Source organism: Perca flavescens, chromosome 13 (genome assembly GCF_004354835.1).
Source record: "Perca flavescens isolate YP-PL-M2 chromosome 13, PFLA_1.0, whole genome shotgun sequence".
Lineage (NCBI taxonomy): Eukaryota > Metazoa > Chordata > Actinopteri > Perciformes > Percidae > Perca > Perca flavescens.
Window position 1 is genome coordinate 18,945,495 of NC_041343.1, and position 26,823 is coordinate 18,972,317.

The window sequence follows — 26,823 nt, forward strand, 5'->3', positions numbered from 1 at the left end:
TTTAACTCCCAATCCCCTAACCTACTTTTTCTCCCACACAGCAATACATACATTAAATGTCTAGTTTGAGTGGCATCAGAACTGTGAGAGGACATGAAAGACGAGTTTACTTCAGTTCATAGAGTAGACAAGTTGAAATTGTTTTTGACCGACGGAGACATTCCAGGAATCCAGAGCCTGAAGTTTGTGCATGTCAGATGTGGTTCAGACTTACTGAGGTATTGTGTAGTCAAAACAAACTTAAAATAAAAAAAAAAAAAAAAAAAAAAAAAACAGCATTACTCTTCTCTTTGCATTTTTTTTCAATAAACGGCACAACAATGCAGCCATTTACAGTTTCCGGTCACCAGCTCTGGATACACCTCTCTTTGGGGGAAAAGACTAATCTGTTGTGTCTGCGGTTCGACCTGAGCTCTTTGTCTTTAAATGCGCTGCTGCTAGCACAACCCATGTTTAAAAGCAGTCTCCAGACAGCAGAAATGACATGATTGGTATTGTCAGTACTATGTACTAAGTTTATCTTTACATAGTCTCACTTTGCCAGACCCAAAGCGTGCTAAAGGAGAGTCTGGCTACTCCACACAGCATTCGGGGATGGGAGGAAAACGTGCTCTGGTATAATGAATTTCTTTAAACCAATCAGAATCGTCATGGGCGGTCTAAACTCCGCACAGAGCCGCGGCAAAATAGTCGTGCGAGAGAAAACTCCGATTGGACAGATAGTCTAATTAGCTGTCTCAATTTACCCTGCAGCGACCTGAGGAGTAGTAAACAATAGTCCTCATAAATCCACCGAATTTAAAATTCTAACACAAAGAAAGCAGAAGGAAACGGAATCCGGTGGAATTTCCTGCAGCACCGGAGCAATCCCAGAAGTGGAACGCAAAGGATATAAACTAATCTTTACATGACCATTTTGAACCAAATCTGCAGGTTTGACAAGTATGGATGTTGAAATGATGTTAGTCAGATTAAATTACTTGTCAGATTGCACCAGCTGTATCATTTTCATGGCAGCTACCCAGCACAACTAGCAAATATTGATGAAGAGACATGAAAGAATGAGAAGAGAAAAACAGAGGCTACCTTCCACCTAACATCAAGTCAGAGTATTGAATGAACCAACAACGATCAAGTAAATTATCAAGTTCATGATGGTGGAACCAGCAATGATGTTAAGAGAGAATATGTGCATGCTCAGGCATATTAACATCTGAAACAAGTTATACATTTGAATGATTGTTTTTGCTGCTTTTTGAATGCCTTCTTCTAAAATAGTTTATATACTACACAGCACTTCAAATTTGATTCCTAGTTTTAATTTCAATTGACCGGACCCTTCATAGCCTTGTCACTGTTCTTGCACTGAAAAATTATCTCATATCTCGGATTTCACAGAGGAAATAAAATGTACAGAAACTTCTTAACATATCCTTAAGGCAAGAGGCATTGGTCTGTTTTGCTGAATAAATCCAACATTATGCACTTGATTTCCATTTCTCACAGGTGTGCATGATCCCTCTCTCTCTCTTACACACACACAAACACACTTGATGAGGGTTACATGGTGTGGTAGAGGGTACTAGCAGTCCGTTTCTTAAGCCGCCTCAGGGGGTGAGTCCTTCCATATTGCTGCTTTGTTGCCGTAAATGTCAGCCCAGGCAAATGCAGAGAATCTTGGTCAGAGTTAGGGAGTTGTCCTCTCTGCGGACTGGATGGTGGAGAGACTGCTGGTGCGGTTTCTCCAGCGTCAGAAAGCCTCTCTGCATCAGTCCCGAGGACTTCTAGCTGCTGGCCGCCTGAGGAAGGAGAGTTGTGGACCCGCTGCTTCTTGGACTCATCGCTAGCTGTGTGGATCGGAGGTTCTGTGGAGGACGGAGCTACAGAGGAGCGGCTGAACTCCCACTCACTAAGGTCATTGGCTAGCAGCTCCAGACAGCCTAGTTTGGCCAGAGAGGCTGAGCGCTTCATCAGGGATGGAGGGGTCAGTCCAGCCTGGCGAATCCTTGCTTCTACCTCTTTGACCCTCTTCAAGCCAGCGCCCCCTCGCTTCCTGGTTCCAGCACTGAGGCCAAAAACCTGGTCCACACATCTGGCCTTGCAGGCTCCATCCATGCTCACCTGCTGCAGGAAGGCACCCAGCTCGCACAATGTCTCCCATGTCTCCCTCATGATGACGTCACCATGAGGTCCCTCTGTGGAGCAGTCCCAGTCTGTGCTCGTCTCCAACTCTGTCACACCCTCCAAACACAGGAAGTTCACAGAGGCAAAGGGAGAATGGACAGAGCGGTGGAAAGAAGAGGAGGTAGAGAGCAATCTAGTATCAGCAGAGTGGAGTTTGTGTCCTTTTGTGCTTCCGGTTTTATTTCCTAGTGCCCCCCTCTCAACTACATCACCACTCTCCCTTTTAACTGGTTCAAACTTCCCATCATCCTGCTCTTCCTGCAGAGTGCTAACTTCTGACACCTGCAAGCCAATTGATGCATCCTGTGGATCTGACAGTGTAACAGCATGGACACTGGGTGGACGCCGCTGAGAGCCGGAGGAGCTGCGGGAGAGGGACGGTGGAGATGAGGAAGGTGACACAGTCTCATGCTCCTGTTTCATTCTTTGCTCCAGCTGTCGTGTGACATGCCGCACGGACCCCCTCGTCCAATCGCTGTAGAGACGAGCAGGCACTGCTGCCTCCTCCTCCTCTTTGTTGTTCACTTCCTCTTTCACATTCTCAGCTTCCTTCTGTGATAAAACATCTCCATCCTCCATTTGCTGCCTCATCTTCCTCACTTCCTGGTCCTGGGGGCCCTGAGGCTCTGTGTGCACTGCAGGCTTCAGTCCTGTGACCTGCACAGAGACGGTTATTTCCTACAAAGAAAAGAGAGATTGTATAAAAGATAATTTAGTTTAAAACACAAAACAAAACATTTTTTTAATTCATCAATACAGAAAAAAAAAAAAAAAAAAACATTCAAGTAAAATGTATTCTGAAGTGACAAATACTCTGCATAGAGCATTTCACCTTTTGCCAGCAGGTGGCACCTTGGACTCAAGAAAACAAAAGCTAAACAAACAAATGAATAATTTGAGACCAAATTTAACTGCTATCAGGTCAATACACCTCCAAATGTCGTAGAAATTCTAATTCTATCTAAGAATTATTTGGATAATCTCTATATCATTGGGCATTTTACACAAGCATAGCCTTGAAAAAAAGATCAAAACATCTTATCAACATCTTACAACACTTATCTCCAAACATCCAAATTTAGACCTTCGTCGGAGCATGAGAAGAGCCTGAGCTCTGAAGAAAGTCTATGTGACCCAAAGCATAGACGATAATGGGTGTTGGAAATAAGTGTACAGTAGTTTCGGAAAAGTTTTGCTACAGGCAGTAGCCTTACCTTTCTTTTCTCTTCTACCTTCCCCTCACTAGTGGAAACCTCCTGAGGCAGTGGTTGTTCCTTGCCACAACTCTTCAGCTGGGGCGACTGCTGCACCGCAGCACAGTGAGTTTTATCATCTTGACTCATTCCCTTGAACTTTTCTCTGGCACTGAAAAAGTTAATGTGATCTGCGCTGTGGCCGATCAACACCTCGTCGTCTTGTGGAATGGCACTGGGGTAGCTGATTAATTCACTAGTTGAGGGAGGATGTGCTGCTAAACCATCCAAAGACAAGCCACACATCTGTTGGTCACAGTCTGTTTTTTTGACAGGCACTGGTGCAGGCAGACATTGTGGTCCAGCCTTTTGTGTGCTTGGTGTTGTCATGGGCTCAGGCACTGACACTAGCATTGGTTTTATCACAGGCAGAGAGCAGGACAACACCTGTGGTTTGATAACCTCATCCATGTAGACTGGAGTTGGGGATGGGGCAGGGGAGGGGGGGAGGTGGTGAAAAGATGGAGGCGGGTGAGGCTGGCCCACTAAAACACTCTGTGCAATAGTCACCATGTCTGTCTTTTGAGGTTCAGGCACCACAGTGGCGGCCCTTGGCTGGAAGAGAGGAGGTGATGAGGGCTGCTCCACAGAGTCACATAAGCCATTGGAGAGTGGAGGAGATAACAGAGACACAGAGCCAGCTGTGGGCTCGGGACAGGGGGAGTCCAACTGGGTGATTTGGACTTCAGCGGAATGAGAAGGAGCCTTAAGGCTTCGAGCTTCAGCATTGCCTGATGGAGCTGCCACCCCCTGAAAGTACGAAGAGCTGAGTTGATTGGAGTGGATGCCAGTATCAGGCTGGCTGGTGGAGTGTGTTGCTTTGCCAGTGGTGGTCGAAGTTCCCAGTGAATCCAGCAGTTCTTTCACAGAGGGATCAGACGTGCGGCTGGCCTGGTAATGGGCGTCAGAGCGACCCAGGCTATGCGGTTGGGCATGAGATTTAGACAGTGGCTCATGGTGCTCAGACAGGTCGCTGTCAGAGTGAGAACGCCACAGTTTGTTGTGCCTCTGCTTGCTGTAGGAGGGGTGGGAAGAAACATGGCACAGTCACTCCTATCCTCCATGCAAATATATAAACATGCACATAAATGTATTGTGTCACAGATAAATATGATTTGGCTGTGTGAGCCTTTTGTTTCATCCTGACGGATAGTTTGGTTTCGTTAGCCTTAGCAATCATACACTCCATGCAGTGTTGACATCATGCTACAAACACAAATCCATATTAAATGTACTGTTAATGTGGGTACCTGGCAAGCAGTATGCCCTGATACTCCTCCAGCTGTCTCATAAAAGAGGGATTAGGTTTGGTCACAGCTCGACGCTCCTTGACGTAATCAAGGGCTTTTTTCAAATCCCAGCCGTGCTCCTTCATGGCGTAAGCGATCACTGTGGCTGCAGAGCGACTTATACCCATTTTACAGTGCACCAGGCACTTAGATCCAGCTTTCCTGGAGTAAATATGAAGAATCAAGCACATATCAGCATATCGGCCTATTAACAGTTCTGTAAGGCAGTTTTTCAATGGATCTAACTCCTAAAAAAATGACGAGCAGATCAGAAAAAAAAAAAAAAGAGAACATGCATTCATCAGAAACTCACTTAGCTCTAGATATAAACTTGTAGGTGTCATTCCAATAAGCAAGCAGGTCAGTGGCCTCCTCATCGTAAACACGTATGTTGTGGTACTCAAACACACCGGGGAAGAAGTTATCGATCTCCCTGGTTACATTCAGGATGTACTGAACCCTAAGTGAGAATGAGAGGAAAGATTAGAAGAAGATGAGAGAGATGATAGGAAGTGCAGCGTGTTTGGATAACAGACTGAAGAATGTTTTAACCCAAACATTTAATTTAATCAAAATGATTGGTCTTATCATATAATACTTCATATTTTTACAGACTTAAATACAGCTCATACTGTGTTGTTGTTTTTGTCCCCCTTCTTACCCGCTGTTCTGCAACTCCTCCAAATTGGATGCATTCCACTCAGATCCCTGTAGGAAACAAAAGCAATCCTCAGCCTAGTTCAGAGCCTTCAACTGAGCTTTTCATAATGCTTAAATCCTGTTGCAAGGCATGCCTGACATTCAAAGTGCACTCCAAACCAAACAAAAACAAAGTAATTTCAAATTTGGAGAAACTAAGAATTATACAAGACTATCTCATATTTTGCCAGGTTCCCAGACAAGGATTAAGCTTGACGTACAACCAATGTTCATACATTTTACTTAAAAGAACTAAGAAACGTTCTCTTAAGTGTTTTGATTAATTTGTGATCTAGCTGTTCTGGCAGTTCTTCATCTGGTGGATTTCAGCATAATGAGCCAAATGTGCCAAATGCAGCAGTGGTACTCTGGAGGTGCAACCTACCAAGAAGACGTGATCAAAGATCTCCGTAGGACTGTCCATCTGGCCCAGAATGACAATCATCTCATTGTCAATGTACTCCTTGAACTCTCGCAGGTTGCATGTCATGTGCATTTCCAGCTCTGTTCGGATCTACAGAACACATCCAGCCAGAGAACACAGACGCACGCACCAATGAAAAAAATGGATGCATCCGTTTGGAGCATCTACAAAATCCAGCATCTGAAGCACTGACTCACCTCTTTACAGGTGACATTCTCAAGGTCTTTCTGCATCATGATCTCCCTCAAACTGGTTTTGATCTGACGCTCTGTCAGCTCTCTTTCTGTAGGTCTGCAGAAACAATACATATTTATAATTATATTGTCTAGGAATATAGTTTTCAAAAAGGGGGAGGGAGAAAATAAAAAGTGAAGAGATATTGGATACTTACGCATCGGAGAAAAGCACGGGTGAATCGGCACGGTGTGACTGCACATCCTGCATGGTGTTCCACTCATTGATGCGTGCCTGGTCGGAGTAGACCCTGCTTTGATAGTAGCTGACCCAGGTGAGGAACAGGCTGCCTGGGAAGTAGTTGTGACAACGAGCCACCTCGCATGCTTTATGGAGTGACTGGAGGGCCGACCTGTGAGTGAGCAATTGAGAATGAAAAATGAGATTGAGAGACAGGAGATGCAGAAAAGAGAGTTTGAGATCAAGACAGAAAAATAAACTTTCAAATAAATGGCAGGGGCATGATTTAGATACCAAGGTAAACACTTGCAAACAGTAAAAAGGTCAGGTATGAATATCCATTTCTACCAAGTCGTGTAATTAATGCAGTGTGACTCACCACATGGCCTGCACAGAAACCGGCTTGAATACATGCACTCTGCTATCAGTTGACACACTGAAACCCCTGGGAGCAAGAAAAGAGGGAGCACAGAGGCGAGAGATGAAACAAAAACATTAAATAAAAAAATAAAAAAAAGACAGTCAGCCATCTTCGCAGCCTGGTGCTAAGTGTGTGTTTGCTCTGTGATTAAAACACGTGGGATATTTTCTTACCCATCTCCGTCCAGATGTATCAACGTGTCGCTCCATAAGGGCAAAACCAGCCCTACAGAACATGAGCTGGGAGAGGGGGAAAAACAAAGTCTCTGTTACAACTTTATGCACATTATCAAAACAGACACATATAAGCTTGTGTATCTTACTGTCCCACCTATCAACAGGACTGAAATCCATTCCCAGCACCACGCTCTCCTCCGTGTCCTGACGACCATTGGTTGAGACCACCACCATGTAGCGGGTGATCGGAGTGTGGGCGCTCTCCAAACGAACCGCCTGGAGCAGGAAAAACAGTTGATGGCTTGACAACCAATTGACAACCTTTAAGACCGAATTTTGTGTTTGCGTTATAGTGTGTACCCACCAGTTTGATGTTGTCCTCTGGTCTGAGGAGAGTGAACATGGTTTGCAGATGCTGCTGGATGTCTCCTGGTGAGATAAAAGTAATAAAAAAAAACACCTTATATCAGTGTCTGATCAAGCACTGCAGTTATGAATAAATGACAGCTTTTTACCAACAGCACATGTGATAGTCACCTGCATGTTTGCTGCGCAGCTGTGAGAAGCGAGAGGCAGATGAGGGAGAGGAACCATTTCCTCGAGGTAAGAAGAGAGCAGCTCCTTTAACTGTCAGGAAACTTTCACTAATGCTGGACAGATAGAGAGAAAAAATAAAGTGAGTGAGAACCACCCATGAACAGTAATTAGATTCATACAATTGGCTCAAAAAAAATAAAAAAAAAATAAAAGTGGTTTTGTGCAAATGTATAGTTTGTAGAGCTGAAACAATTAGTGTATTAATGTAATAGTTCATCGACAGAAAGATAATCAGCAATTATTGCCCAGTCTCAGCTTCTCAAATGTGAGGATGTTCTGCCTTTCTCCATCTTACATGATAGTAAACCAACTGTCGGACAAAACAAGTGATATAAAAACACCAGCAATTTGTCACCATTTTCTGACAATTTAAAAATGAAACTAATTCTATGTAGGCTACTGTTTCTGGTGTTGGGGGGGGGGTCTTTTATTACCCAACTGAATGAAGCAGAAGCTTTGGTTCTTCATTATGAAAACATCTGCTGAATATTGAGTATGAGGGATTTTGTCGTCTGAAAGTTGAATGAGTTTCAATAATGGTGATTTAATCTTGTGTTTTCTTAGAAAATACACATGCCATCCTGTACAAACAACATGTACAAACAATAATTGGAGGGATTTATGTGCCTTTATGAGCTCAAGACACTTCAGTGTGCAGTTTACAACAAACAGCAGCTGGTTCCAATAACGTGCTGGCTTAACTGAACTGGACATGGTCATAAGAAGACAGGATGCAAAACAGACGAAGACGTATTGAGTCACCAAGGGAAAAAACAACAACCTAGGGGAGACCGTGATAAGCCCTATTTCAACAAACGGTGGCATATCCCTTTAAAAGTATCCACTTACATTTCAGAATTAGAAACAAGGAAGTTAGATAGTTTTTACATTTTTGTTTAAACAGTCTTAAACCACATCTTAAATTGAATTAAAAAAAGTCACATAACATGAATGTCAGCATGTATTGTCTCCCAGTGAAACTCTTCACTTGCTAGTGTAAAAGCCTCTATGCCATGTCGCCATCCTGAGGCCAAGAGAGGGATCAACAGCAACAGGGATTTTGTGCACACCAGAAATGTGTCTTCTGGTTGCCACACTGTGTTGTGTGCCATCCTATAAGATCCCAAATATTTTACCCTATGTGAAGACACAGGATGAAAGCTGAGCTTTCATCAAGTGTAAATGCACAAACAGACTCTACTAGACATCTTATTCAAGTAAACTATGTCTTGATTTGGTTGATCAAACAGCCAATAAATTTCAATGTTCATTTCCAGCATTTGTTCTCTGAAGATACTTGGCTGGCAGAATATATATCTGTCACAGGTACACTGTGTACCATTGCTGCTGTGCCCCCTCAAGATGCATAAAAAAGGTGGGTGAATCTGCAGAGTGCACATAAGGAGATGAGTATGGCATCTGGCAGACATTTCACATGGAGCAAAGGGAAGGAAACGTCTTCCTGCAGCCACTGACTCTGCTGCTCCTGTGCTGTCATATCCTTCCCTTTAAGTCATCATGGGAAAACCACATTCCTTTGTCATACCAGATTACTGTAACCACATATTGGAAAGTCTGGCAAATGAGAATATGACATGTGTCAAGACAGGATATAAAAGGGACTGTCCAAGTATGCTTCCAAGTCAGCAAAAAGGGCAACCAGTCACTGATATTATAACTAGCCTACTAAACTAAATCAGACTCTAGCAGCGTTAATTAGGCATCTCACTGAGAATACAATAACCTCAATATGTCACTGCAATTCATAGTTAAATATCTTGATACAGAAAGCCTGGGCCCTAAACACAGTGTAAACTTACAGCTGATAAATTTCCCCCTGAGAGATTACAGAGTTCTCGGTGAAATAAGGTCTCATCTTCACCCCGCAGCAGGCGCAGAAGCAGCCGGCGGATGAGCTCCGTGGCGCGGTCACAACACCGGGAGGCATCGCGGCTCTGGTTGCAGGGGCAGGGCGCACAGAAGCGGGCTAGTTATCGATAGTCGCTGTGGTGGTTTGAACGGGGTCACTCCGCACTGCCAGTAAGATTAGCGTTAACGTTAGTTGTGATAACGTAGAACGAAGTTTCACTTTGATCTGTTGCTTTTAATGGACATCTAGGGTTTATGAAATGATCCCTCAAACACGATATAAAACAACATATTTCAAAAATTGCGGTAATGTAGCCTAATATTCAGAAACGGCAAAGATGTTATCGTGTTGAGCACATGCTGTAGTGATGTTTCGTTTGTCTGCAGCAGGCTGCGGTAAAAAAACTGCCTTGGGAGGGGAGGAGACACACATGGCCCAATCGGTGAAAACAGCAGTCTGTCGAAGGCGGTATGAGGGATTATTAGTGCCACAGTGAGAAGGGGGGGAGGAGGAGAAGCGAAAGCATCGACAGCCATTGACAACAACATTACTTTAATTGACAACACTCTTGTGTAAGAAAACTAAATTAATTCTTTTGAAAAGTCATACATAAAATGACTTAAAAAGGACTCTACTGGCATTGAATTTGTTAACGTGACTAACTATCCCAAAATGTATTTAGACATGAGTTTACAATATCAGTAGGGCTGCAGATATGACCTAAAATCAAAATCATGATTAATTGCACATTTTACCTCGATAGCGATGAATGAACGCGATAAATAAAAAATAAAAATGTGATTCAACAATGTTGAAAATGTTTTAAAAAACGTCTTTTGCATGATAAAAATATAAAGATGGTATAGCCTGGGCTATACCATCTATTTCTTAACTGCTAATTAACTTGTTAGTCCTAACTTTCAACCAGCAAGTTGCGTTTTAAGCTCCTCTTTTTTCTGCTTGTGAAGAGCCACGTGACACATGAAACTATATTGATGAGGACCGGCGAGTTAAACCGGTGTGCCAGTTAAGCTGGTGATCCTGTTAACTGGTGATATTTGCATTATGAAATCAGTGAATATTCAACAAGGCCCTACCTACTTTTGAAGAGCGTTCTGCTCTGCCTCCGCCCCTCGAGTGCCAGAGGTTCACATTTTCACAGAGTGTTTGCAAGTGAGACAAAATAAAGGATATCGCTGAAAACATCACCAGTTTATGTGTAATACATGTCAGTTTAAGCATTATCCACACAAATACGACACAAACGGTATGAACGGAAAAAAATAAAAATAAAAAACGCTGGGATTCGAACCTTGGATGTAATGGACAAAAAAGTTGATTGACTAATTTCCACATCATCCATACCACTGCCCTACACACCGCTGAAATTGTTCTGTGATTTCTATCCATATATTGGACTTTTAGTCTAAATTAACACAGGTTAACTATAAGTCTACTAATTATAGTTGTGTTTAATTTCATTAGACCCATATTAGGGTATGTCTGTGTAGACCCAGAATCGCGATTTTTGTCTTATGGTAGCCTATGCACTATTGTTATGACCATATGTCCATTGAATGTTTTGTAGCAAAGTGCTGATCCTCGTTTTCTCTCAGGCGACTTAGTGTTATCTTAGTCTCGGTTAAGTTATGAAGTGAGTTGCAGCAAAAGTGTAGTGATTTGAAGTGAACGACATATGAAGCTTATTTTCTCAGAGTTTGACTTTTTTCATCCCACGCATAATTTGCTGGCCTACTTTGACAACACAAAATGGTCATAATGGTATAGGATTACAAAACTTTGATGTACTGAGAGACTTTGATAACATTCAGATGTTGCTGTTTCAGATTCCTAATATGGGTCTAATGAAATTAAACACAACTATAATCAGTTGACTTGTGGCACAGGTTGAAAGAGACTGTTTGTGCTGAGATAGGCCTACACATTAATTACAATGATAAGTGATAACGTTTGCGCATGACTGACGTGTTTTCATTTTTACCCCCAAAACGGAATAAAGTGTTAAGCGGGGTCATGCCAGTTTGTTGTACATCAGTTAGTTTTCGGTATGTGAGGCAAATATGAACCTACTTTACTGTTTTGAGGCTTGCATTTGCCCATGTTAAATTGTGATATCACCAGTTAACATGGGTGTATATTTCTCTCCTATGTTAACCTGTGTTAACTTAGACTAAAAGTCCAATATATAGATAGAAATCACAAAACCTTTTCAGTGGTGTGTAGTGTAGTGGTATAGATGATGTGGTGGTTAATCAGTCAGCTTTTTTTGTCCATGACATCCAAGGTTCGAATCCCAGCTAGATCCCAGTGTTTTTTTGTTTTATTTTTTTTCCGTTCATACAGTATGTGTCGTATTTGTGTGGATAATGCTTAAACGGACATGTATTACACATAAACTGGTGATGTTTTCAGCGATATCCTTTATTTTGTCTCACTTGCAAACACTCTGTGAAAATGTGAACCTCTGGCACTCGAGGGGCGGAGGCAGAGCAGAACGCTCTTCAAAAGTAGGCCGGGCCTTGTTGAATATTCACTGATTTCATAATGCAAATATCACCAGTTAACAGGATCACCAGCTAAACTGGCACACCGGCCGTCCAAGAGTATACCAGGCAGACACACAGTTGACAACCTGCGGTGGAGGCGCTGGAGACAGGCTCGGACATACATGCTGCGGACCTCTGTGGACTTGTGTCAGTCCCGCAAGCGATTTCAGAAAAGTGGCTGCATGTGTCCGACAATGCACAGAACATAAACACCGGTACAAGCCTACAGCAGTCCGCGGACACAAAGTGCAGAAAGTGTGTCAGAGCTGCCCGGAAAGGTGAAATGATACTCTGTTTCCTGTGCTTTCAATTGGAAGGCTGGCTGCCAAAAATCGCCACTTACTAGCTAATTAATTAGTTAAACGCTAGCTATAAGTAAATAGAAGGTAGTGTGACTGGCGAGTGTTAATTTTGGACCCTGCACACGCGGTAGAATATTTTTAAGGAGAAAGTAGGCCTATTAACAGAAATAAAATTATCGAAATTATCGTCATGGGAAATATGAATTTTTTTTTTTTCAATTAATTGTCCAGCCCTAAATAGCAGCTATTGTAAACTCAAGTTTATTGAATAGCCTCAAGATGTTACTGCATTTCAGTGTTTCCTTGCACTTTGAGTCCCAACTGTTCCTGATGTAGCTTGGGGAAATTATTGTCCGCATACCATGCAGCAGGAAGTTACTGAAAATATATGTGCTGTACACATGCAGTGAGCATAATGCGAGGGACATGTGTATAGCAGATATATTTTTCAGCCATGTTCTGCTGCATGGTATGTGGCCAAAAGTCAAAGAAAATCCCAAAAACCTTACTATGGTACATCAAGCATTACACTAAATTTAGGTTTGGTATAGCACGTGATATGGCACGTTCTAGGATTTCTGAGTTGATGTTTACAGTAGGCTATTTGCTTGACTGTCCATTTGTAAATATTGTTTAGGCTTTATTAGGTAGTTCACTTTAGAGAAGCAGATAGGGTGAGGGAGATAGAAACCCTGGCCAGGATTGAACAGGGGATGTGGTGATCAGTGTTGTGCCCGAACGCATTCATTGAATGATAGTTCATGAGCTCGTTCATATTTTGGGCGAACGTGAACTGAATGTACTGTAGCCTATTACTGCCTGATGAACGTTACTGTGAACTCATTCATTCTGGTGAATGGCACGCTCTCTCAGTTTAACTTTGTTCAATAGGGTGCCAGAAATTAGAAAATATGAGACGTAGAAATAAGCGCGGAAAATGTGTAGAAGAAAAATGTAACAATTTAAAACGTTGGAAAAAACTAAAACAAACCTTATGGAGCTTTGATTTCAAAAAAGGTACTCCTGTTGTTATACAGTATTTATGTTTACATTTTATTGTTATTTGAACAGCTGAGCATTGAACCAGGTGAAGAAACCTGTTTATTATTTATTCATTTGATTTTGCAACTGTTCACAGAAATAGCCAGTTTCTATGAAACTACATGTGACATGTCATATTTGGCTTTGACTTTGACTGAACATTTGCTCTCACTTTGCGGAAAAAATATCAGGATATATATCGTATATCGATATTCAGCCAAAATATATCGGGATATGACTTTTGGTCCATATCGCCCAGCCCTAGTGAGGATGGGAAAAATCTTACATTTCTGTGCAAACTTTGCCCGCCGGCTTTCAAAAAGAAAATCCGTACTTCAGTCATATCCACAGCAAACCTGAAACAGCACATTGAACTGATTGGATATGAAGATGAAATCTGACGCATAGTTTGTGTGTTAAAACTGATAAAATAATTGCTGTCTGTGGTTCTATATGGGCTGTGGCAATAATTTTGAAAAATAATAACTCGCAGCAACATATGGAAAAAAAGAACTATGAACTAGTTCATTTTTGGAACTGTGAACTTAGTTCAAAATTTGGAAGTATGAACTATGAACTGAACTAGTTCATTTTAAAAATTGTGAACTGAACTTTGAACTAGTTCATGTAGAAAGTGAACTTTCCCAACACTGGTGGTGATCATATATGCCCCTTAAAAACATTTATTATACATTTACATTGACTCGTGGCTTCACATTTAAGATGTCAGAAATAAAATAAATAGCAGTGACATCACATGGCGTGTTCAGACCAAAGGCAAAGCGAATATTCACGTTGCACCATTCATGCGAGTTTCACTGCAGGATCATATTGGGACCATTTGTATTTATTTGTGTTACTCGCATACCGACGGTGTAGAGCTGTAGGCACCAACAACGTTTCTTTCCGTCATCAATATGGCCGAAATAACCACTATTGCTGCTTTGTACCGGTCGTGGAAGTCCCAGATGTGTCGGAAAATCAAACGGCGTCATGTCTGGATTAATAATATCATCTGGAGAAACAAAAAGCATGGCAATGTTTACTACCTTCTCTAGGAAGTAAACGTAACGTCTGGATGACTGCCACTTGAGGTACAGATTTTGCAGTTTTGTATTTGCAATAAACTGATAAAAAGTAGGCCTATGCCAAAATAACAAAATCATGACAATTTGTAAAAAGTCTGAATTCATAATTTACCAGGTCTGTCCACAAGACGACAAGCAAAACAACCTTTAAAATGCTTCTTTTCTGAATGAAGTTCAGTGAATGATTTGAGCTTTGTGTTATGACAAGTAAAACCAGCTTCTTCTTTTTTTTTTAGCTTGAAGAAGCTGTGGTTGGTCATATCGGTGACATTAAAAGGGGAACTTTGGTGTATTTTAACCTGGACCCTATTTCCCCACAACAAGTTGGTCCAGTCCTTGCACTGGGCTACAATGTAATCCTATGGGGTAATTACTCACTCTCAATTAGGGCTGTGTATTGGCAAGAGTCTGGCAATACGATACGTATCACGATACATGGGTCACAATTCAATATATTGCAATATATTTCGATACTGTGCCTAAGGCAATATATTGGGATTTTTTTTAAGTATAATTTTAGAAAAATTTATATTTTAAAAAAGACATGATGTGCATTAAAGTCAAAGACGTTTACTTTAGGTAAACAATTCAGTACACAGAAAATCAAACTGCCAGTTTGCAAATTTTTATTTGCTAAAGTAGGCCAAAGTTCAGCCATCGCTACATTGTTAGCTTCTAGCAAAAAGTCAGGCACAACTAGCGGTAGAGGGTTTAAACCAAACATAAACGTGAACCACTGTCTTACATGAATATTTTTGGACATAAACTAAAAAAATAAAAATAATATTACTAAATAAAATATCTCGATACTCAAGTGTATAGATTTTTTCTTACACCCCTAATCTCAATGTACTTTAAGCTTCTGCACCTTTATTCTACAGGCCACAGCTTTCCAGCCTGCCAGTCTCATACAAATAACACTGTATAAACTAACAAAGCAATCCCTTAACCTTTAACTTTAGACTAAAATTAAGTTCAGTTTCATGAACTACACAACATGACATGATTTTCTCTATCTCAGCAGATATAAAGACAGTCTCTATTTGCCAGGAAAGGGTCTTCTAGTTATAGGATAGTGTAATTTTTGTCAATAACTTCTAACCCAACTGACAATTTTCTCTCTCTCTCATGGTGACGACAGCATCATAACTCAGCTTCCATGACAACACTTTAAGCATTAATTACTCCCCATACCCAGAGGGGCATCCTCTAGAGAGTGTGGGCCACAGCCTTACACTTGTGATGTCTGTAATGAAGTTGTGTAACCAAGTCTAGGTCTGTACCTTTAGGGAAAATTTCACCAGAGTCTGAGACACCTGACACCTTAATGTGCCGCTGCTTCAAGCAACAGCAAAACAACACAACGGAAACAGGATTGAGAAATCAAAGAGGAGACATCAGGGGACCTGTGAACTGAGGAGAAACTTGACCTTAGACTTGGTTACACTGCTTGTTGATGCCTTGTGGTTTCAATTTATAGGATAGATTACAAACTGGGGGTGAATGTGTGGCAACCACCTGACTGCTCATTCATATCACAGGATAAACAACAACTGCAGTGGTGTTTTTCTGTTAGGTCCATCTGTGGCCTGTTGCTAATGCTGCATAAGCTGTGTGTTTTTGTATACTTATATGCGGCCCTTGATCAATCAGCCAGTGGTGTGATGCCGTAGCAAAATGAAGTAGGTTAAGTGGGTCGATTTATTCCATGATGTTACAGACATTGACCTCCTCTTAGTGGTTTAACATATCAAAGCATGTATACTAGATGGTGTAACAATACTGTCAAGCATTAAAGGAGATATACAGCAGACAGTCAGGAGTTTAGTGTAAGTATATACACAGTGAATGTTAAAGTGGAAAAAAGAAACACTAATGAGTAGGGCTGGGTATCCTTCAAAAATGTTCGATACCAGTACTGATACCAATTCTGTGACTTTGATACCGGTTCCTGAACAATACTTTTTTTCGATACCAATTTTATAAAACAATTACAAAAATTACAACATTACGGCACAAAACTTTATTTTTCAGCCCTGTCTCTGTGCGCAACGTAGATTTTTTCCTGCGTGTCTCTACGACATGTAACGTTAGACAGCCAAACATTATTAGATCTTGGTAGAAGCATGCTGCATGCTTATTGGCTCACTGACGCTGATGAGATACTTTACAGGCAATTCGGTCGGTGGTTAAAAAGTATTGAATTCGGTACCCAGCCCTACTAATGAGACTTAAATACTCATCAGGAGGCCTTCATCACTGACTGACAGTAGCTGTTTAATCTGACAGTTACGCAATCTACACCTCTGCTTCCTGTTCAACTCTCCTTGCCCCACCACAGCCTCTGACTGACTTTCTTCTAGAGCTGGCTGATATGGAACAAATCGGATATCACAATATTTTTTAACAAATACCTTGATGTTGATATTGCAGCGATATTGTAGGGTTGACTATTGGTGCTTTCACAAAATATTAACACAAGGAGAGTTTTGATAATCACCAATAATGCGGATACAATGACTACGATATCCAAAATCTAAGACAATATCTAGCCTCATATCGATGTCGATATAATATCGATATATTGCCCAGCCCTACTTTCTTCTCACATTAACCCTGCAAAATCACCTCCATCTCTTTATACTTTTTCTTTAACTGGTCTCGTCAATTAAGGAAATATCTGTTACAAAAGGTATTATAGGTCTAGCTACAGTCCTGGGCCATGATCCTGTTCTCCAACCCTGTCCATGGACTCTCAACATCCCTCATACACTTGTTTGAGGTGTTGGACCCATCTCTCAAGTTCCACCTCACTGTTCTCTCATTTGACTGCTGAAATTCACACTGTCCAATGACAAGCAGTGAAGGCCAGGATGTGGTTGTTACATGCATACAGACACCTCACGCTCCTCGTTGCGCTTATGTCTCCAGGTCAAGTAAACAAACACAAAAGGCAGTCACCTTAGTGATTACAACATCACATATATAATACAGCACACCAACGGCTACTCAGTACTTTGCTTCATTTGCTTCTATGGATTTGAAGCATACCAACACCTTCAATACACACACACACACAAATAATTGATTAGGATCTATTTAATGAGCAGTTAAGTCTTGTATGTATTATGGAAGACAGACAGGAAGTCAATCTGAATATTTACAGTCTTACAATGTGCCAAACAACATATATTAGATTACATCAGTGAGTAAAAAATATTTATTTGGTCTTAGAGGCACAAAAACTAAACGGTTAGGTAAATGGAAATGAGTAGAAAAAACACTATTAAATCAAAATAATCCAAATGATTCCACTTTTTTTCCCATCTGACTAAATAATTATGTAGATTATAAAAGACCAGAAATAGGTGTCATAATAAATTCCTCTTTCTTCGGTTGTTCCTCCAGTGGCATTGCTGCTTCAGCTGATGTCACTATTCTGCTGATGTCACTGACTTTAATCAGCAGCACTGCAGTAGGCCCTGCTTACACAGAGACAGACAGACTACATCACTAAAGCCTAAAAGAGTCCGAATGAATATCACTACCTGTGTCAGAGTTGAGCTCTACAGCAGCTGCTGGTTTTTACCACGTGACATCCACAGACATAGGCAGTTAGGAACATTAATTCAGTGTTTCAGTGGGCAGGCTCAATTTTATGGAAATGTTTTTGCCTCTTTGCCAAGACATCTGAGACCATCAGGATATGAATTCACTTCATTTAAAGCTTGGAACAATGGAATGAAATGAAGAATAGATTACAAGTTTCCTGTGTCCCTGTGTTATTTGTTCATTTATCTCTTGCTACAATTATGCTAAATATGCGGGTCTAAAATCATTTGAGTATTTTTTAAATAACAAAATCCCTCTTTTTTTCTCTTCCTGTAAAACAAATTTATCCAATCAAATGTGATTTGGGGGGACTAGCTAACCCCGCCCATAGCAAAACCCCTCACTTGATCGTTAGCTAGTGTGGGTAAGCAAAGCAATAGTATAGTTATTATAGTAGGAGGTGTGTGTCAGCTGGCAAAAACTTTGTTTACATTTCTGAAGAATGTAGTTGAGGTCTACTTTATTCATTTAATCCTTATCCTCCTTCTAGTCTAGCAATGCTGGTGAGGGCGGTGTGGGGGAAGGTGAACAGTTTATTGATGGTAATGGCACTAGACAATTGTTAAACAAATGAAATTAGCTTTTTGATTTTGAGAAATATAACTTAAAACCATTACTTTCTGTGCATTGTTAGTTGGACAGCAAATGTGACAAAGAGTGGAGAGCTGCACTTAATGTGATGTCTTACATAATTATTGTGTGTAAACAGCTATGGAAATGTCAATAACTTACTAGGTAATGTTTTGAAAGAGAAGTAGTCAGCCACTACCCAGAGCAATAAGACCAGAAAGCAAGTTCAAACAACAGTAAATGAATCAACATCCAACAACACTCCACCATTCAGAAATTACAGTATCTCTGGGCCTCTGCAGCCTGTATAATTTGGTATACTATACACAGCTCCTCACTGGTATAAAAGCAATTCAAAGAGGTTATTCTGAAGTCAAGACAAGGCCCAGCTCCTCACTAGGAACTTGATATTCATATGATCCTTTGAAAAAAAATGTAATGGCATGTCCATACAAGTAACAAGGTCATAGTGTTACATTTTCCATAGAAGACCCCTGCTTTCCAATGAAACCGTCACATTTAGCCAAATGTGTATTTGATTGAAAAGGGCGCATCAATGGTCAAATAATCTTAGGATTTAGAAACAACACATTTAAAATAGTATTAGTTTACAAAATACAGTAAAAGAAAATGACATCTGATCCGACACCTATCTTAGTGCAAACCCACAGAGCCACTATGTGAATATAGATTTCACTCCCAGCTGCACAAATACAGAAAGCTCTCTCAGCTGGATGGCACAGAGCTCCAATGACCAGACAGACACAGACTGGCGCTCTGAACTTTGGGAGGGGCTACCAATCTGCCCCTGGATCCTCTGACCCAAATACACAGACCTGACACACAGGGAGCCTACTGCCCTCTAATGGGCAGCTAGTGAGCCAGTTCATTATCTCGTACATGAGAGGATTTCGTAATTTAGGGCAAAATAAAACAAAGATAAAAGTAAGAGTGTTACTGCAACTAATCTTCACTGGTATCATGTGTACCTAGAGCAAATAAACACAGTAAGCTCTAAACGGAAATTGCTGAACGCTGGTGGCGTTCTTTTTGTCCACCGAAGTTGATTTACGAGTTGTTTTCCGGAGTAACCGGAAGTTGCAAAAAGAACGCCACCGAGGTCGTATATACGACTCGTCAAGTCGTCTGAACCAACTTAGCCGAGTCTGGAGCAGAAAGCAGAGCAGTAGCCCAACTGTTAATCAAAACGTAATTTTCACGTATCAATCTGTGAAATATATGTGTGTAATATGTCAATAACTGGGTGAATAGAATCTTAAATGTTACTAAAAATGTTACAAAAATCCATCTTTTCTCCGACTCGTAGTATTGTGTGACAAAAAGAACGCAACAACCCACGGTTACTCGTTTTCCGACATGGATGTGACGTCACACTCGAGCTACTAGTCGCGATTTTTTAATTTTTTTTTTTTTTTTAAATGCAAAATATTTGTTACAATTTGTCAAAACAAATAGATTGGATTTGTCGAACACAACTCATTTTGTTAAAGAACATGTTTTCATAAAAGATAAGAAACATTAGAAAGAAAAAGAATAAAAATAACAAAAAGGTACATAGCCAGAGTATCATACATTAAATATCAGTTAAATTAATTATAAAATTAAATCAGATAAGCATTGCATACATTTTGATGCTGATTTACCCTCTAATCCAGAAATACAATCTATATAATTTTTTAAGTCAAGTTTAAAGACATTGAAAAGAGGTTTATTTTTCATAAATTTCGATTTATGAATAAAGAATTTTCCAAGCAAAATTATTAAGTTGACTATATATATTGTACAGAGGAGTTGGAGTCAGAAAAGTAAAACGAGATATCAAAATTAGATAAATGTATGTTTGAGCCAAGTTGTCCATTAATGAAACCTTGTATATCATTCCACAGAGAAGAGCTATGTGAACAGCTATAGAATAAATGGTCTATTGTTTCTGTTTCCATAAAGCAAAAGCTGCATTTTTCGTCTATGGTAGGGATAAATTTAGAGATAATCTTGTTACAGGGGTAAAAACGGTGAAGAATTTTAAATGATATTTCTTTTACTTTGTTTGTAATTAAAAACCTATGTGGGTTACTCCATGCTCTATTCCAGTTAATATTTTCATATAAAGGGGGCCCATTTGTATCTGGAGGCAGAGATAGATTTTGCACATAGAAGTTTTTGTATTACTTTGTTGTTGACTTTTCTGTCTAGGAAAGATAGACCATTTATTGAAATATTGCTGGAGAGAGATATATTAAATTGATCCAGATCTGTCTTATATCGAAGCAGGGTGATGATCCCATGGGGTATAGCTCTGTTTACAATATCAAATTTTTTTCTTGGAGGATGGAAATTAAATTTATGGGTGAAGTCGTCATAAGATAAAATGTGATTTGAGTTATTTAATAATTGGGATACCAGTAGAATATCATGTTTGAACCAGTTTTCTATAAAGAGTGTCTTGTTCCTATATATGATGTTCATGTTGTTCCAGTCGAGATTACAAGACAAAAAGAACGCACCACTGCACGGTGCGTTCTTTTTGTCCACCGAAGTTGATTTACGAGTTGTTTTCCGGAGTTAGGAACCGGAAGTTGCAAAAAGAACGCCACCGAGGTCGTATATACAACTCGTCAAGTCGTCTGAACTCAGAGGACCCCGAGTTCACTTTCAAAGATGGCTACGTCGTGCATCACACGTAGTAAACATTGTGGTTTTCTACAATTTTAAGCACTTTTGTCTTTGTTGTAACCAAATGAAGAAGTTGTACACATAGCACTGTATACTGCTACCTATAGGCATGTCGCTACAGTCTTATTAGGGGTTAAATACCACCTAATTAGTTATTTTGTAGCTTGTGCAGCTGAAATTGGCTAGAGACGCTCGGTTGCTATATGACAACAACGGCTTTAAACCGAGCCTTGAGCAGAAAGCAGAGCAGTAGCCCAACATTAATGTTAATCAAAACGTAATTTTCATGTATCAAACTGTGAAATATATTTGTGTAATATGTCAATAACTGGGTGAATAGAATCCTAAATGTTACTAAAAATGTTACAAAAATCCATCTTTTCTTCGACTCTTATTGTGTTACTCATTGTGTGACAAAAAGAAAGCAACAACCCATGGTTACTCGTTTTCCGACATGGATGTGACGTCTCACTCGAGCTACTAGTCGCGATTACAAGACAAAAAGAACGCACCATAAAACCAGTTACAAATGGTGGTTGAGTGAAACAGGACAAACCAGATTCCAACTCCAGTTCAATGCCAGAGGCAACAAGGGACAGCCCAGGATTGTGAGGCTACAATAGCACAGCAGCTCTTTGTATCAGTAAAATAAGGAAGTCTTGCAGGGCCAGACACTTCATGATTAATCAACAAGTGGTGGTTCAGGTAAAGTCTATTTTCTCTCTAGTTGGTCTAGGTCGGGCCATGTCGAGGTCAGAGGTCAGGGGCAGCAAAATAACAGGCCCTCTGATCAGACACTTCAGTCGATGCCTGTTGTCTCTTTATCCACTCGGCCTGGCACTACATCTCCAGTACAATGTCACTGTGATCTAAACTCCTGGTTTATGAAAATCCCACTGCACATCATATTTGTGGGGTAGCAGGAAGAAGTGTTTTTTGTGCTGAGGTCACTGAGGGAAAGATGATGAAGCTTTGTCTGAGACAGAGCAGGTGTTGCTTCAAAATCTTTACTTACCTCCTTGGCTGAGAGCGGCGGTCATCCTCCCCACTACCGGACTCCTTAAGAGGAAAAATGAGAAAATGACATTTACTAATGTGTAATAAAGCACATGATTTGACTTTCAACAATTGAGCTTGGAGATAGGGCACAACATTACATTAAAATCAACATATTATTTGGATGTTGTAGCATTACAATCATTGCATATATATCTGTATATGTTATATGTGTAACTTCTTTTATAAAAGTGTGTTATTATTAACACACACACACACACACACACACACACACACACACACACACACACACACACACACACACACACACACACACACACACACACACACACACACACACACACACACACAGCAAAGCCCACCTTCAAATCTTTTAGCAACATTAAATAAACTTCCACTTAAACCAAACAAATAGTGAGACAAAATATAAATGAATAAAGTCCGAGTGTAAAACAAAAAGAGTAGCTTGTGCATTTCCAAACTCACAAATACACACACATATACATGCACAAACACAAACACATTAAAAGTGCAACCAGCATCCAGGTATTCAGTACTGCCGCAGCAGAGAGCAGCAGTGCAAAGAGACGGGGGAAAGCCGAGTTCAGCTTGAACTCAATTTGCGCACTCTCCAGGAAAATGACCTCAGTCTGTTTTCAAGGTGTGGCCGGTCACAGAATAACACATTCACACATAAAAAACAAACAGTGAGATGAGGAAGAGAGAATAATTGACAAATCCAAATCACAATGTGGAATATGAAGCTTTGCTAAATGAGAGGGCTAAGGATTAGTGGCAGATTAACACCTGGCACTTATCGTGCAGGGACTGGTACTTATCTTGTTTACACTGTATGTAGGCTTTAACAAAATTACAAAACCATTAAAAGCTTCATAAAAGAAAGAAGTGGATGACTGGTTGATGAGAAAAGACAAAAAGATGAACTTGTGCAGGGCTGCCTCAATGTGTTTTGCTCTGACCGTAGCTGGTGACATAGATGAAAAATCAAATCACAGTACTTCTTTTTTATGTGTGAATGCACAGCAATGTTTGATGTAGCCATTGCAAATTGTGTGCAATGTATAGGTGTATTTATTTTCCAGTGCGAGTGTGACACAGTATAGAATTGTTAAGTTTTGGACTAGTTATTGTTAAAACAAAGTAGGGAAGTGTCTGGATACCAAAATGTACTGCCAGATCTTGTGACACTGTTGCAGAACCTCTCTCAGCCACAATATCCAAAGCAGGTTTTTAATGTATGCTCTCCAACTCAATAGCACAAGAGGTATTTCAAAAAGATTGTTGAACACCTCATGTAAAGTATGTGACGCTGGAACCAATGTGTCCAAAAGGGTTTCTGCATTCAGATTCTTGATTGTATATGTAAAGCAACCATGAGAATGAGTAAGGGGATATCTCTGAAAAAAAGTATTTTAATTAATTTGTACTGTAAACTACATAGTAGTGGAGTTTATATTTTAGGTCGCTAGATTTGACAGAGTTTCAGCTGTTGTGTCTTACATTGTGACATATTACCCAAACTTTGTTTGGATGAGAAAACACACTTAGATTTTACATATATGGAAATGTGAGAGGATTTTTCCAAAGCTTATGGAAATGTGTAGTCTGAATGTGCAGGCTGGGCAGGGATCTGCAGGACAAGAGACAAGTCTGTGCTGCACTGGGAGTCACAAGATACAGCACAGAGTCACCGAATTAAAACAAGTATAGGATTCTCCCCTAAAGGCAAAACGTTTAGTACACTGTGTGTGTTTTCCTAAAAGACACACACTAGTGAGACTGGACAAGTCCAACATAAGGTTCAAGTAAAGATGGTGCAGAAAAAACAGCTAGCAGGCACCTCATGAGAGACCACACACACACACACACACACACACACACACACACACACACACACACACACACACACACACACACACACACACACACACACACACACACACACACACACACACACACACACACACACACACACACACACACACACACACACACACACACGTATGTGTGTGCGGGTTGCAACTTGAAAGCATATTTCCACAAGAAGACGCTTCACATCCGTCACCACCTCTGTCTGCCTCACCTTGCTAAATTACACATACTGTATGCATATCTTCTTCCTCTACTTTTAAAGCTCCTGTTGTGATGATAGTCTTTCTGGCTCGCCATCACATATCTAACATACATCAGTCAAAGGATAGAAACTGTAACTAATTTACTTTGACTTCTTACTAAGTTTGTCGACTCCAAAGTATCAATACTTTGATATTTTTTCGATGCCACCTGTTTAAAACAAGTACTATCTCCATTAAATATACATGTGATTGTATAGAAAATAACGACGCAATAAAAAAAAAAAAACAGATCTACAATCAGATACTCAACCCAAGGCTGCACAGATTAAACAGCATTAGTGAAGACAAAACAAATACTTACATACTATTAATAATAATACCAGCATAAAGAATGTTTTTAAAATTCTGGTATTGTGACAACCTTACTTTGTACTCCTTGATGCTGATTGTTACTGATGTTGACAATCTAAACACTGTTGTTTCATCTACTCTTGTATATAGTTTGAGTCGCTCTGAATGACAGAACTAATTGCCTAAAATGTGTGTGTGTACAAAGCAAGACAGTTATCCTTATGCCTACTAACAGAACCTGTTATACTCAGAGAATACAAAAGGTGTGAAGAATAGGGTACCTTTCAAGACCACAGTCCTCAAAAATTGTTTGTGACTGACATTCTTGGTAAAAAAAAATAACTTGACTGCAGTTTGTAATTTGGGACATAGTTAAGGAAAGTAACACATTTTTACCAACAAATTTAGTAGGTTCAACTTGCAAGGAAACAGATGAAACCGTCTTTTCTTATTGTGTAGCATTTTTGGCCAACCAGTAATTTCATTTTACTGTAGGGTTGGGCAATATGCAAACACATACTGTGTGAAGCAAGACAAAGTTGTCAACAATTAAAGATTTTGCTATAATGTTTATATTCACTAATACCATGATAGTTATCCCTTACGTATTTTAGGCCATTGTGGGCAAAGTTGCAAATAAATAATAATAATAATAGGACACAGAGAGGGTATGCTTGTATATAACTTCCTGATTGTCTGGTGGGATTCCCTGCTTCTGTAGAAACAAGACACAAAGCAGAGAGAACAGCAACAGGAAAACACCTGCTCCTCTGCTTTGCATGGGTACATGCCTGCCTGCCTGCTTACCTGCCCACACACACACACACACACACACACACACACACACACACACACACACACACACACACACACACACACACACACACACACACACACACACACACACACACGAAAAGAGAGGCAGGCAGCGAGGCACGTAGAGAAACGTGCATGCAGACAGGAAAGGATCGGGAGACAGTTTGGGGAGGAGACAGACAAACTGTGTTTACATGTACGTGGACGTGTCTTTCTCACGCATGTTGACGCGATAACGCAAGCGTAAATACCCGCATTCATGCGTGTCACAAGGCGCTTATTACGAGCGGATGCATGATATAATTCTTGGTAGATAGCTTAAATACAATTTTGCAACTAAGATCCATTAGTTAGCTAGCAGTATAATTTGCTGTCACATTGGCTAACAGATAAACCTAACAATTTCCACCACACTGTCGATGAAAGTCAGTAACGTTAACGGTTAATAACGTTAGCGTTAACTGCCAGTTGAACCTTTGAACTCGCGGAACTTAAATGTGCATAACAGTTACAGGAACCACAGTGAGTGGAGACAGAAGGGGAAGCTGTCCTTTGCTCGAAGGCTAACGGCATTGCCTTTTCAAACAAATAAACATTTCCGAGCAGGTTAACTTTGTCGCGAGAAACGACACTAATAATGTAACTGAAAATGATGAGCAGCTATGTTTCACGCATGCGCAGGAGTACAAAGGCTATGCACTTTATGACAGTCCGCAGCCATAGACAGTAAAAGAAAGCCGACAAAAAGACAGCGGAAATGAAGCTTCGAGTCGCCTTTGATAGCAAAGAGACTTTGGTTTGGTGGTGGTGACAGTGGTAGTGGAGGAAGGTTCAATAAAGGCAGCTCTTACCGAAACACAGGGGCTGGAGCTGGTGCTGGGGGTCGGTGAACGCTGCACGGTAACCAGCGCCATTCAGCGACCGGGAAGCGGACACCTGAGATGAAGCAGCAGCGGCGAGACGAGCATAATTGATTTGAGGGGGAGAAACCCCAGCTGAACCCGGGTTGTTGGTCTTCTCTCGTTTTTCCTTTCTCTCTCTCTCTGACCGTAGTCTATTTGACTAGCTAGCTACTCCCCGGCTGTTTCCTCTGTCAGCGCCACCTGCGCATGCGCAAATACCCTTAGTTTGTCAATCCCGATTAACCGTATGTGTGCTGGACAAAAACAAAGCAGCTATGAGTAACGTTAGTGTCTCTCAAACAATAAATCTGCCGCTACTGTTTTAGTGGTGTCATGTTAAGATGAGTAAATATTTACCTCCGTTGTCATCGCACCCTACAACAATTACATTCAGAAAATATGTCTTAAAAGGGTTACTCTAGAAATGTATAATGTAACGT

At 40.5% G+C, this 26,823-nt stretch overlaps 1 protein-coding gene across 3 annotated transcripts; it reads right to left on the reverse strand.

The window, feature by feature from the left end:
* Positions 1-826: 826 nt before the first annotated feature.
* On the reverse strand, positions 827-26,604 carry ssh2b (slingshot protein phosphatase 2b). Of its 3 annotated transcripts, none has more exons than XM_028596234.1 (15): positions 26,333-26,604; positions 22,217-22,260; positions 7,398-7,510; positions 7,225-7,289; positions 7,015-7,136; positions 6,858-6,923; positions 6,643-6,708; positions 6,241-6,435; positions 6,047-6,140; positions 5,811-5,939; positions 5,388-5,434; positions 5,040-5,186; positions 4,688-4,888; positions 3,399-4,452; positions 827-2,862 (listed from the first exon to the last, which is right to left on the reverse strand). In XM_028596234.1, the coding sequence occupies exons 1-15, from the start codon at positions 26,393-26,395 to the stop codon at positions 1,561-1,563; spliced, it is 3,708 nt and encodes a 1,235-aa protein (XP_028452035.1). In that variant the 5' UTR covers positions 26,396-26,604; the 3' UTR covers positions 827-1,560. The 3 variants fall into 3 exon arrangements, with proteins under 3 accessions (XP_028452035.1, XP_028452034.1, XP_028452032.1); XM_028596233.1 differs by lacking the exons at positions 22,217-22,260; positions 26,333-26,604 and adding exons at positions 9,278-9,491; positions 10,083-10,155; XM_028596231.1 differs by lacking the exons at positions 22,217-22,260; positions 26,333-26,604 and adding an exon at positions 9,278-9,707.
* Between the last annotated feature and the right edge of the window lie 219 nt (positions 26,605-26,823).

Coding starts and splice junctions, on each gene's coding strand:
- ssh2b (XM_028596233.1), bottom strand. CDS start 9,405: ATGCCTCCCGGTGTTGTGACCGCGCCACGGAGCTCATCCGCCGGCTGC. Junction 7,290..7,397: donor GCTGCGCAGCAAACATGCAG/GTGACTATCACA, acceptor TTATCTCACCAG/GAGACATCCAGCAGCATCTG. Junction 6,709..6,857: donor ATACATCTGGACGGAGATGG/GTAAGAAAATAT, acceptor TCTTGCTCCCAG/GGGTTTCAGTGTGTCAACTG.